This window comes from Tenrec ecaudatus, chromosome 10 (genome assembly GCF_050624435.1).
Source record: "Tenrec ecaudatus isolate mTenEca1 chromosome 10, mTenEca1.hap1, whole genome shotgun sequence".
NCBI lineage: Eukaryota > Metazoa > Chordata > Mammalia > Afrosoricida > Tenrecidae > Tenrec > Tenrec ecaudatus.
Genome location: NC_134539.1, coordinates 73,893,350 through 73,906,923, shown reverse-complemented (window position 1 = coordinate 73,906,923; position 13,574 = coordinate 73,893,350). Strand labels below are relative to the sequence as shown.

General features: G+C 58.5%; 1 protein-coding gene across 1 annotated transcript in view; it reads right to left on the bottom strand.

The window, feature by feature from the left end:
- The window catches only part of RALGDS (ral guanine nucleotide dissociation stimulator), a 43,724-nt gene extending 30,547 nt beyond the window's left edge, over nt 1-13,177 (bottom strand). Inside the window, exon 1 of the mRNA XM_075560571.1 lies at nt 13,056-13,177. Within this exon, the coding sequence (XP_075416686.1) occupies nt 13,056-13,109 (54 nt within the window). The 5' untranslated portion in view covers nt 13,110-13,177. The remainder of the gene's footprint in view (nt 1-13,055) is intronic.
- Between the last annotated feature and the right edge of the window lie 397 nt (nt 13,178-13,574).

Sequence of the window (13,574 nt, the reverse complement as noted above, 5' to 3'; positions counted from 1 at the left end):
GCTGAGCTGTTTCTCCCTTCCTTCCTCACTGGGCTCATATCTCAACTTCGTGCCCCCCTCCCCCACACACACACAGGGATGCTCCTTGCAAATAAGCTAAGAGGTGCAGGCTGCAGATGCCAGCCAGGGCCCGAGAACCAGGCCAAAGCCAACTCACTCGTGTGTAGTGTTTGGCTAGCCAAGCGCTGTTGCATGGGCACACATCCATTAGCCTTGAGCATGTGTGTGCTACGCAGATGCACAGATCTGCTGACGCAGCCCCTGAGTGGCAGCTTCCATTTAGGGCCCAGGCATGTGGGTTCAGGTCCAATCTCTGCGGTCCCTTTTTCTCCGTGCCACTACCCAGCACTGGTCCCCAGACAAAGGATCTCCGCTCCTTCAGGGGCCTCCCAGTGCCCTCTGCCAAACACCCACTGTGTGGTGTGGCTCCAGCCAGTGTTCCACACTAGTCTCTCACTGCACCCAGTCAGAAACACACTCTAGGCTGTCTCCACTCTGGACCTGTCCCCCGTCAGTCATTCCTTCCTTCGACCTGTGCTTCCCATACGTCCCAACCCTCTGCCGGGCACAAGAGGTGAGTCATACATGCTGTTCCAACTGGCATTCATGTCAAGACGTAGCCCAGGGCCTCGAGGGTAATCGAGCTGGGTGCAGCTTCGATCACGTCTACTAGGCACACAGCAGCCTGGGCCAGCGATGGGGAGAGGGCAGCTTCCAGGCGGTGGCACATCGTGCCTATCTGCCCACTGGGCTTTGACCGAGGGAGCTCATGGCAGAGTGAGACCACAGCTCGGTCCCCAAACTCCGGCCAGATGTTGAGGACAACCTTTCAACTGGCCCTGGGCCGGCAGAGGTTTCCATCTGCTTCTCTACTGCGGCCTATTTTTAGAGGCCAGGAAGGACCCGAGAAGGGTGTGGCCTGGCCTGGTTCCCTGGTCATTTCCTAGCACCAACGTCACCATTCCTGGACTGCCTGGGTCCTAGGGTGGCCTTCTGTGGGTGGGCGGCAGCGGCGAGGACACACCTTGGCGGAGGTGACGCACTCCCTCTAGCTGGGCTCCCAGGAACTTCAGGGGCCTCCCTCTCCCAGGGGAAGTCCCAGGGGCTCAGCTGGGCTGAGCTGAGCGCTGATCAAGAAGTGGGAAAGGGTGCACCCAGAGCGATGGGAAACCACATCCACCCCAAACCTCTGACCTCCTTGGGCATCACTGTCCTGAGGCACCCAGCATAAGATGTACCGAAGCCTGGGAGTCAGGACTTGGATGCAGAGGGGCCTAGCTCAGCTGCAATATCACTGTGGGACCTTGCTGTCCTCCCAATAAAGGGTGCTCATGACCTTTGACTTCTGAGTGTGCCCATGAAGGCCCGTAGGCAGGGCCCTTGCATCTGTGTGAGAAGTGGGTACCGTAGGGGGATACTCCATCAACTCTCCCCTAATCCTAAGGGGCTCGCTCCGACACACCCACAGGTCATCGACAGCCCTAAGGGGTACCAAGTTCAACGTGCGACACAGCCCAGAAGGGCATAAAAGAGAGAGGAAGAGAGGCCAAAAGCCAAAAACAAAAAACCCACCAGCAGCAACTCATAGCCACCCTACAGGGCAGAGCAGGACTGCCCTTGTGCGTTTCCAGCCTTATAAATCTTTACAGAAGCCGTCAGCCTCATCTTTCTCCTGAAGCAGCTGGTGGGTTTGAACCGCTGACCAACACATACCCCACTATACCACTAGGGCTCCTTCCTGGAAGGCGAAGCCAAACCCCAAACCAAACTCACTGTCATCAAGCTGATTCCAATTCACAGTGGCCCTATGGGTGGGGTGGGGGAGAACTGCCCTGTGGGTTTCTGAGGCTACCTTTATACATCTTTATGGGAGAAAGCCTCTTCTTTCTCCCTAGGAGTAGCTGGTCATTTCAAACTGCTGACCTGTGGTTAGCAGATCCACGTGGGCTCCTCTGCGGAGAAGCAGAGGGAGAGGAGAAACAGACTGATGAGGAGACTCAAATTCTGGACTGAAACACGGCAGTGTGGGGTAGGGGGGTGAGTGGGGAGCAAGAGAGACACAGCAAGGAGGGAAACAGTTGAAAGACGTGGAGACAGAGGGTCCCATCCTTGGCCAAAGCTGAGTTGGCCACAGCGTGGGCAAAGGTGGACATGCTGGGTACACATGGCCCGCCCCTCTGTGGGAAGGAAGGGCCCAGGGCATCCCACAGTCTCTGCCCTACACCTGTCCCCAGGCCCTGGGGCCCTAACAGGAAAAAACCAGTAAAAGCAAATTCGCTGTCATTGAGTCAATCCCGACCCATCGCGACCCTGTAACTTTTAAAGGGAAGAGACTGCGCCGTCTTTCTCTCAAGGAACATTGGTGGGTTCAAACTGCTGACCTCAGCGGCCCAACAAATAACCACTGTGTACCAAGGTGCTACGGACAGGGAGGCGGTGGGCAGAGTCTCACCTCTGTGCTTGGCAGGAGACAGCAGCCCTGCCTGCGAGCTCCTGGCTCTCCCCAGTGTCTCTGCTGCCCTGGCGGGTGGCCGGCTAACCTTATCTCAGCTCCTCCATCGCAGCACAGTAACCACACCACCATCTGGTTCACAGGTCCTCAGGAGGGCAGATGGCAGAACCACACACCGAAGCCCTCTATCATGGGAGATGCACGGTACCCATGCCATGGCCCTCCCCGACCAACTGGCCCAGGCTGGGAGCAGGAAGGGAGGCCAGCGGCGTGGGCACCCCCACCCTGTCCCTCACATCAAATGGCAAGCAGACTGCCCCGTAGCTGCCAGTAAACTCCTTCAACCAGTTCTGTCAGGGAAGGAGGGGAAGAAGTTGGCGGGCAATCACCGAGGAGCCTGGAGCCCTGTCTGTGACCTGCCCAGCCTCCTCGGCAGGTAGAGGTGCGGTTGCCTTGGAAACTCACCTTGGTTGAAGGGACGGGGGATGACGGTGCTGCTGGCAAAGGTGCTGGGCTTTGGAGAGTGGCCTGGCGGACAGCGGCACGTCGCCTGGCCGTCACCACGGAGACAAAGGCAAACAGCACCCAGGTCTTCCTCCCCCTGCCCACCGCAGGCCGAGTGTCAGCCGGGCCTGCTTCCCGAGCCATGGAGGGGTGGGAGCCGGTGGGGGCACTAGGGTACCCAGGAGGCCCTCTGCCAGTCTGCCACCCTGCCTGTCCACTCCAGTGGAGTGGAGTACCCAAGTGCCTACACCTGGTGTCACCCGCATGGCTGTCATACCTGCTCCTGTGACGGGCAGGGCCAGGAATTCCCGCTCCTACTAGGCCTTGGGCTAGTCAGAGTAGGCAGAGTAGGCAGGACTGTGTCCTAGGGGACCTATCTCAGGCCTGCTCCACTTGGGTGGACCTGGTTCTTTCCTTCATTACCCTAAGACCCTATTCCCACCCGACACCACCCTGCCTGGGGGTCCAAGGAGGGTGGGTTGTGGCCACGAGCAGTCCAGCCCAGAGCCACACAAAATACAGACTGGGACCCTCCCACCCCGGCTCAGACGTAGAGCTCCCAGATGGTGTGAGCCCAGCCCAGTTGGGTGGAAGGGGACTCTGATTACTCCACGCCACCAATGGGTTCAGGTCCTTGCCTATAACCCTCAGTTCCCGAAACCCAGGCAGTAGGGCCTCGGAGGTCCTCGGGTACTCGCCACCGACATGGGACTCTACTTTAAACTGGGTGGGGGGTGGGGAGTGGCGGGGAGAAGAGGGGAACAATCCCAGGGTTGTTGGCTTTTTAATTTCACCAAGTACGGTCGTAAAAAGCAATAGCAGCCACAACCCCACCGACCACGGCCATCACCCTCATTTCAGAGAGGACACCCAACGTTACTAGGAAGGGCAGACCTTCAGAAACAAAGACAGCTTACTGCCTGCTCCACATTCTTCTCATCTCAATGCAACCACACACAGCCAACCTCACACGTGGAAAAACTGGCCCCATGGGGGAAAATCCCACATCTGTCCAGCAGCTCTGGAGGGACGATGGACTCTCCTATCAGATGTCAGGTCCCAGCAAGTGCAGGGCAAAGCCAGAGCTGAGGGGCTGGGTTGCTTACTTACCCAGGTAGAGCCAGGGTTACGGTCAGGTGGACATCTGGACCCTGACTGTGAGTGGAGGGCAGTGGGCTGGCTGTGCAGATCCTTGGAGCAGATCAGGAGGAGGGCAGGGGATTCTCTGCTGCCCCACAGGCACATCAGGCCCCCAGGCCTTGGCGGAGGTGACCAGGGCCCAGCATCACACCCTGACCTGAAGCCCCACCAGTCTTTCTTGCTGTCCTGGCCCTGCCTCTCAGAGCATTTCACATCCTCTTCCGGTGGCTTTGTGGGGCACAGGGGACCCAGCTGAGCCGAGACTTTGTTCCTGTCCCTGCTCAGCACAGCCTCCCTGTGGGACCTGCACGTTCCTCCTCTCTCTGAGCCTCACACTCCGGATCTGTTCCTACCAGGGAGAGGACGGGGAGCGCTGTCTAAATGTCTTCAAGCGCAGACCCAAGCCCTCACCCCCTACCTCTTCCGGTCCCTTTGCTCTATCCCCACCTCCAGCTGCACCCAGAACTTTCCACCTTGAACTCCCTCCCACCCAGTGGAGCTCCTGCAGCAGACTTCCTTTCATGGAAGAAAAGATTCCGGAGACCAGAGTTAGGTAAACTGTGGGGTGTGAGTTCTCTAGAGGAGTGGAAGGGGGTGGGGAACTCTTGTCTACTAACAGAGCACCATGTGGGAGAGGCTGGACACCCACGGGGTCCTCCAGCGTGGCCCTGGCTGCATTGCCATCATCCCTTATGTCCCTTCGCCAACAATTCTGCTCGCGTCCTTTTCATTCAGCGTGGCGTCCTGCTGCTGGCACAGACCCTGACCTGTCAGACGCAGCAAGCTGACCAGCAGGCCTAGGGTTCGAATCCCGGCGGCTACACTAATGCAGGGCCTCTGGGTCACCGATGCAGGGTCTGCGGTTTCAGGGTTCTCCTCTGTAGGTGCAGAGGCAGGAGGATTCCCACAAGAATGCTGAGTCCTGGCTCACGGTGCACCCTGAGCAGACCCTGACTCCTGATTAGCCCACGTGGCCACCTGAGGATAGTACGCTGAGGTGACGGGCCTGTCCCCTAATAAATGCTCGGTATATGTTGGCCCGACTGCCCCTGCCTGGGCGCTCTATGGCCGGACTCCACCCCCACGAGCAAGCTCTGGAACAGTCATTTGGGGGCTGCCCAGGGGAGCTCAGAATGGATCTTATAACCAGATCCCAGGAGAGTGGTCCACAGGGGTGGGCGGCCTGTGGTGCTTTGTAAAGCTTGGCCTCTAAGCCTCTAGGCTCCCACCCTCTGGAATGTACTCTTCCTCTTCTGGGGAAAGCAGCCATGAGGACACCAAGGGCAGTATGAGAATGGGGTACGTGGCCAGAGGCAGCCCTGGATAGCAGGGTGCGCACGCACAATGTCAACCTCTCCCCCAGGGCTGCCATGTGACAGCGTCCCAGAGGTGATGAAGTCTTGCTGGGCTGCCCTGCACCTCTGCCTGCTACCACCCCAGCCTTTGGGGGCATTCGGTGAAGGAGGGAAGAGAGGAGGGCCATCCCTGAGCTCTGGTCTCCCGGCAAGGTGGCAGGGAAGGACCAGTGGGTATGGTGGTGTTTGGTGGGTGGAGGGCCGTTCACAGAGGTCCTGGGAGAAGTGCTCAGCTGTGAGCAGGGAGGAGCAGGCTGCTCTGTGAGGGGAGAGGGCGTGTTTTACAGGAGCTGATTCAATAAACATTTATTGAGTGCCTCTTGGCTACCAGGGCCTGCTTCGCCCTTCCCTAGCCTCGCAATGGCCAATCTGCACCCCCAGCCCAGCCTCTAGTCAGGTTCAAAAGGTTCAGATCCCTGGTACCTTGTGCACAGGTTATTTCTATCCTCAGAACCCACTCCCAGCTTCACTCCTTCCAAGCCAGGTCCAGGTGGCCAGCTGCCTCAGGGGGTGGGGCAGTGAACCCTGGCGGAGGGGGAGGGGGAGAGGGAGGAGCAGGGCCAGCTGCAGCCCACAAACACCAGCCCTCAGGGAGGTGGGTGGGAAGGGAGGCTTGCAGCCCCCTCCCACACACACACATGGTCCCAGTCCCCAGAGCCAGGGCCAGTAGAAGCGCCTTTGTTCCCTGCAGCCTGGGAGTCACCACATGATGTACCACATCACTGTCACTGCCTGGAACGTGGACCAGCCACAAAGAGCCAGGGCTTGGGGGGCTGGGAGCATCCGCCCAGGGAACTTGGGCTGAGTGGGCTGGACAGACTACACCAATTCTTGTGTTCAGACGCTGCCTGGATGTTCCCAGTATGCCCGGCCACCTACCCAGGGGGCCTTGGCACAATGCACCTGGCCAGCCGCAGAGCAAGCGAAACCAGCCTACAGATGCACATGCACGCACAGATGCGTGTCGGCATAACCCCCGTGCTACCCCCACCCCAGTGCTTTTACAGACATCGGGGGAACTCATGGGGGTCCTGCTGAACCTCCCATCTGGATTCCCCACTGTGCACAGGAGCCAATAGGCTCTCCCTCATTGCAGGCCCCCTTCTCTGGGGGGATGAGCCCTGGCTGGTGCGAGGTTTACTGTTTATAAACACCTTGTAGCTGTCGCTAGGCGCGGTGACTCAGAGCCAGAGTGGTGACTTGACCTCAAAGCTGTTTGCTCAGCACAACATCCGGTCCAGGAAGTAGATAGGAAAGGCCTTGGCCCAGGCTTTTCATCCTCTTTCCTGCAGCCCCCTGACCTGATGAGGGTTGGTCCAAGGGGTGGGCGGGGGCAGCTCAAGTCTCCTCCCTCCTTGTTTCTGAAATCTGAGACCTGCCACTCAGACACAGGACCACCGCCAGCTTTCTGGGCCCGGGCTGTGCACAACCTCCTGAGACAGCCAGTCCTGAGACCCAATCCTTAAACCTTGGCCCACTGAGCCGGGAAAGCATGCATGTCTGGGGGGCATCTATTGCCCCCATGACTACCTACAGAGGACTAGCTTGGCAAACATAGCCCAAAGGTGATAATTTAGAAGCCCTGGAACCATAATTAATTCTCGGCCCCACCCCACAACACAGCACAGCCTGGCCCCACCTTTAGTGCTGAGTTGGGACATAGCACCCACACAGCGACTGTGAGACAGTGCAGCCACAAACTGAGGCCCAGAGGAGGCAAGCACCCACTCCAACTCGCACAGTGGCCAGCTTCCAGGCCACATGTGGCCCTATGCCTGCCCTCCCTCGGGCAGCTTGCTCTCCGCTCCCATGTGGCCTAGGGATAAAGATCTTAAGTGGATTTGCAGCCCTGGGGGTATGGGTGGGTGTCCTTACCGCTGGGTGGGCAGTCTGTCCGGAGGCACAGTACACTGACTTCCATTTTCCCGACCTCTGTCTCCCCTCCTGTCTCACCCCCACATTCCACCCCCACCCATAACCTTCCCAGCCCAGTTAATTACAAGCCAACACTTCTGTCCTGTCATTCCCTGACAACACAGCAAATCGGGGACCATTTAATCTCCCCCCACACCCAATGGTTAAATAGGGAGGCTTTGCAAGTGATGGGGGGGGGGAGGATGGAGTAGGAGATGGTCCCAAACTTTGAGGCCCCTGCTTCTGTCTGCTCCAGCCTGGAAAACCTGGGGGTCCCATGGGAAACATACATGTGGGAAGCATGGAGCGGGGGAGCCGCCCAGGCCGTGAGCAGAAGGCCGAGGAGGAGAGCTGTGCTTACTTGGCATCTGGGCCTTGGCCCCACCTCAGGTGGCCGGGTCACTCAGCGGTCAGCTTCCCTTGGCGCTGATTCACCACGGGGCTCTCCTGCCTGTGGCCCCTCTCACCAGCCCACAGTCATGTTGCCAAGAAGCTGAGAAGCCAAAAAGCAGGGTCCTGGCGCAGCTGCTTCTGCAGGTTTCGTGCCCCGGCAGGACCCAGCACCAGTGCTACGGGAGCACTGCCCAGGACTGCCGAGCATGCCCACCTTATACCCACCCCCTGGACCCCCGGCCTGGTCTCTCCAACTGCAGAGATGAGAAAAGATGGAGTCTGGTTTAAATCCCAAGCCTGCCACCTGGGTGGGCAAAGGAGGCAAGTCTGAACTGTTACTGAGCCTCAGGTTCCCAGCCCATCAACACAGATGCCTCCAAATGTGGCCAGGACAAAACGAAATGTGGAGGAGGGGATAGGAGGGGGTGGGCCCAGGACCTGGAATTTGAGACATGCTCAAAAACGTGATCTCGAAGCAGCCTCGGACACGCTCTGCAATGAAGAGCGAGTAATTTCATGTTCTAGTGCTCCATGCAGGGCTGGCCAAGGGGAGATGCATCCAGAGGTCGCCACAAAACAAACCAGCAAACCAGCACTGAATGGGCAGATGCTGTGTCCTATCTACTTTCACATCCAGAAAGTGGAAAGCGTGTCACGGCTATGCCAAGTTGCTGCAAAGCATTTCCATTCTGATGCTGCCGAGAACGGTGACAAACTTTGCAGGCCACAGAGTGGCCCCGGGCACAACGAGAGCAGTTCCTACACTCACAGAGCCCACAGGCACCACCTGCTGTGCTGTGTCCCTAGCACTGTCCCCACACTGGCAGTACACCAGGGAGAATACTCAAGCCATCAATTCCGACTCCTGGCAACCCGACAGGGCAATGTTGAACTACTTACTTCCTAGGGCTTCCCAGGCCGGTAAATCTTTACAGGAGCTGCCAGCCTCGCCTTTCTCCCCTGGAGTAGCTGACTGGGTTTGAATCACCGCCCTTGAGGTTAGCAGCCCAATGCTTCCATGCACAACCCCCTGGCTCTGGGCTTTAGGACACGTTTCAAGGTGAAAATGAAGTGGGATGAAAAAGCGCAGAGTTGTCGAGGGAGGCGGATGGGACACAACTGAGGTGGGTGTGCAGTGGTGTGAAACTGGACGGGAAGGTTGAAAGAGCAACACGTGAGTGAAGACTCCAAAGAGGAACAGAAATACAACCAAGGGTTTACCATCTACCGTGCGTTGGGCCATGTCTCCCCAGCAACAAACCCACCGGGATCCAGGTTTCCTGGAGGCAGCAGCCACGCTGTCCTCCCCCTGCAAGCACCCGGAGCAAAGGCCTGCATGCACTGAGTCCTCACAGCTGCTACCAGGGCACAGGAATACAATACACTTGCGCATGTGTACCCCAGCACACACATATATATGGAGGGTGGCGGGCTTCCAAGGTCTTCCCATTCCATCGCTCCGTGAACTTTCTGAAGTCCTTTGTACGTGCACACAAGGCACCACCTGAAAGAGCCTACGATTCAGAGGAAAACCTACTAGTGTTCCAAGCCAGAAGGAACCCTGGTGGCATAATGGCTATGTATTGGGCTGCTAACTGCAAGGTCAGCTGTTCAAAACCACCAGCTTCTCCAAGGGAGAAAGACGGGGCTTTCTACTCCCATAGAATTAAAGTCTCAGAAACCCACAGGAGCAGTACTAACCTGTTCTATAGAGTTGCTATGACTCGGAATCGATGTGATGGCAGAGAGTTTGGTTTTTGTTTTGTTTTCTTTTTCGGTTCTAAGCTGGGCAGGTGTCCCCTGCCCACTTTTTAAAATAGCAGGGTTGAGGAACTTGAACGGAAGCTCCCTGAAAGCCAGGACTCTGTCCCTTAGTACAGGGCCTGGTAGATAGTGGGTTCTCAGGGAGTCCTGAAATGGACCAGTGAGTACCAGAGGATGCCCCAGTCCCCAAGTTCCTGGGCTCTAAGACAATCGGAGAGTTCAAAGTCAGAGAGATTTTGTGATAAGAGTTGTACGAGCCCCTGATAAAATGATTTTAAAAAGAAAAAGTCAGAGAGTTCTTTGGGGGTCAGGGCACCAAGAGAGCTTCCCCAGCAGAGGCCAGGACTAGCAAGAAACCTGAGGGACAGCAAGGCCATCTCAGCCACCTGCCTCCAGTTAAACCAAGGTACATGCGTGGGGAGGTGAGCCAGCCGAGGTGGGAAGAAGTCAGGAGGGAGGTGGACAGGCAGAGACTGAGGGAGTCAAGCTTTCTGGGAAGCAGAAAGGAGGCTGTAGGTTCCCAGGAGCCTGCAGTGACGGCAGGTGTGATGCAGGAGTGAGGGGTGTTGTCAGTTGGGCTCTGGCCCCATCCGGGGTATTGCCCCTTCCTAAATTCTGGCCACGATAACAATTCTTGGGGGATGGGTCCCTGCTCACAGTAGAGGTTCCTAGGCTTTGATGGGGTTTGGTTTGGACTAAGAAGCCTCTCTCCAAAGCACAGGGGTCTGGGGAGGCAGGGGGAAGGGATCTGCAGGTGGGGGATTAAGCCCACAGGCAGGTTCCTGTGCCCAGCAGGCTCTGGATACCCAGGGTTCCAGGGCCAGGGGAGTTAGGACAAACGAGCCCTTGTGGTTCAAGAGGCTGTCTGCTGTGCCAGGAACACTGCGTCCCGGGTACTGCCGCCCGCCTGCTGTCTGCCTGAGGAGGCAGGGGGCCTGGGAAGCAGGGCTACCCTTCCAGGGAAGGGTTTCGAGATGCCCTGGTCTCTGGAAAGGGCCCTGGGGCGCCAACTGGCTGCCAGGAGGTGGTGGAGTTGCCGCCTGCTGCCCTCTTTCCCACAGCCCTTTTCAGGCAGGGTAGTTGCCCGAGGGCAGGGCAAGGGCAGAGCCTGCAGTTTCCAGAGCGCTGGGCAGAGGGATGGTTTCCGAGACAGTGCTCGTGTCCCACCCTCCTGCTACACGCTGTCCCTCTGCCAGCCCCTAGGCCTCCCCACACTGCTGCCAGGGCAGCAAATGGCTGGACGGCACGTGAGACACTGTGCCAAGGCCTTTAACACCACTACTGGAGAGGAGGGTGTGGGCATCGATCCATTTTGAAAAAAAAAAAAAATCAAGCCCATTGCTATCGAGTCCATGCCGACTCATCGCAACCCTGTAGGACAGGGCAGAACCGTCCCCGTGAGTTCCCAAGACTGTCACTCTTCACAGGAGTAGAAAGCCCTGTCTTTCTCCCAGGAAGCGGCTGGTGGCAACCGGTAGGCTGCAGCCCAGTGTGTAAACAAGACGCCTCCAGGGCTCCTCACCCATCCATTTAACAGATGAGAAAGCTGATGCTCGGGGTGGCAGGGGCAGGGCTGTGAGGACTCCGGTGGCTTCCTCATGGTCAAGTCTGGGGAACAGCAAGGTGCATATACACATAGGTGTGGGACACAAACAAGCTGGTACACAGGCGGGCACAACTCCTCACACAGTCCTCCTCCTGCAGGCACCAGTTGCACGTCTCCACACTCGCCCGGGAAGGCAGGCTTGTCACTGTCCGGTACATGGGCACGGGTGGCCACACACATGGTGACATGCTCATGCATTTGCTCAAATGTGTACAAGGTCACCTGCAGGCAGGGAGAAGCCCCTGAGAGGAAGGGACACAGGCTCACCAGGCAGGGCCCGCAGCGCCCAAGGCCACGCTGTGGCTCAGCACCAGGGGTACCTGCCCTGTGCCAGCCTGGCGCCTGCTTCTGGCAGGCTGCTGAGAGGAGGAGGCGGCAGCGCCCTGTGCAGGGATTTCCTGGTCCCAAGTGGCTGAGAGGAAAACTCCTCTGAAAATCCTGCCGCTTCCCAAGGGTTGCGGAGAGAGGGAAGAGGGGCAGCGGCAGTGCTGCCGGCTTGGTCTGTCAACGCTGTGCGCTGCTCAGCTGCCCCCACAAGCCCACCCCCTGACCACCAGCCAGGTGGCAGCCTCACTCTGAACTCCATGTCTGAGCAAATGGAGGATCATAGGATGACCCCATGGGGCTGGCTTCCTGGTCAGTGCATCCTGTCTGGAGGGAGAGGGGCCGGGACCCTGGCCTTTGGAAGGAAGGAAGCAGAGGCCGCTGGGGCTCACAGCAGGCCTGGACAGCCCCAGTTCATACACAGGGGGCACTGTGTGGATTCAAGGCAGAGCCCCTTGCCTGGAACTGTACAAGCTGTCTACTGTAATGACCGGCTGCCTTCCCTAGGGACAGACATTTCCTAATACCTGCCGAGGACTCTGGTGCCAAGCACTGGGCCAGGTGATATCTAGATACTCTCTACACGATCACAGCAGCAACTGTGGCTGGAGGAGTAAGTCAAGTCACCTACTATCCAGGTCCCAAAGTCCAGGGTTGCTCCCACGAAACACCATACCCCTGTCACCTCCTGGCCTCCAGGCCACAAGTTCTCACTAGCCTGTGCTCCCTGCCAGAGCCCATCCCTGCCAGAGCCCAGGCTCCGTCGGGAACTGGTGGGGACTCAGCTGTCCCCTCTCCCTCTGGCCACAGCCCAGCCAGGTGTGAGTGGGGAGGGGGCAAGCATCCCAAGGGGGCAGATTCACCCAGGTGCAGCAGCCCCCAAGGGTGGCCACCCCTCACAGATTCTTACCTTCCCTTTGTGGAGCTGAAATGTAACAAGGGGCTAGCACTCACCAGACCCCCCTCCCCCAGTCTGCTTGCGATGGACAATCTGGGTCAGGATGGACGTGGGAGGGACATGTTCCAGGACTCAGGGCCACTCATTGGCTAGGAGTCTTTTGTCTCAACTGGCCAGGCCCACCACACCTGGATTCTCAGGTGGAGTCCAGAGAAATGGCCCTTTGTCCACCTCAAAACCTAAAACTCGCTGCCATCTAAGTAATGCCGACTCACAGCGACCCTACAGGACAGGGGAGAACTGTCCCTGTGAGTGTCCCCCGAGGAGCGGCTGGTGGTTTCCAACTGCTGATCCTGCGGTTAGCAGCCCACCGTGTAGCCATGAGGCCACCAGGGTGGGGAGAGCCCAGGGTGCCTTCTCTCTCTGGGGTGGATCCTGTCCCCTTTGGTCCTGAGGCGGGCGGCGGGGGGGGGGGGGGGAGTGGGGGCAGGGGCTGTTTCAACTTGGTTAATTCTCCTCCACCCACTAGACAGGAAGAAGAAGCCAAACCAGTTGTGGAGTAGGAGTCACTGAGCTCCTATCTCTATTCCTTCCCTGTGCTGTGACCTCTGTCCTGTGCGGCCTCCCTCCCCCCAGGCCTCCCCCTCCCCCACATACACAGAGTTCTGGGGCTGCAGCCACCCCACCAGGGCCTCAGGGCCTCACCTTGTCTACCCCATCTACCTCGTCCGCCTGCCTGCTCAGCGGGGAGTCCAGCATGCACACAGTCCTGGGCAGCACCAGGTAAGACAACAGAGGCCTGCTCTCGCAGGGTCCCAGCAGCTCCCTGTCTGGTCCCAGCAGCGCCCAGCTCCGGAGAAACTCTGGCAAAAGGCCATCATCGGCACTGCCTACGCCCCGCCCTCTCCTCCCACCGCCCTGAATGGCCAGTCAAGGCTCCTGCCCCAGCAAGCCAAACACAGCTGCTGGCCAGAGCGTGCTCAAGACGCGGCCTGAACAGGGCAGTGGCTGCTGCGTGGGGACCTCTCCCACACCAGACGTGGCGCTTCCCGGTGGATGGGTGGGGAAACTGGGGCTCAGTGAGGCTAAGGATATGGCCCAAGGTCACGCAGTGTGGGGACGCTCCCACCCAGAAGAGGATCCTGGCTCCGAAGGCACCCCAAAACCCCTCCTTGATGGAACAGTCCCTAACACCCCCACCCTCACTGCTCCAAAAGCCTCACA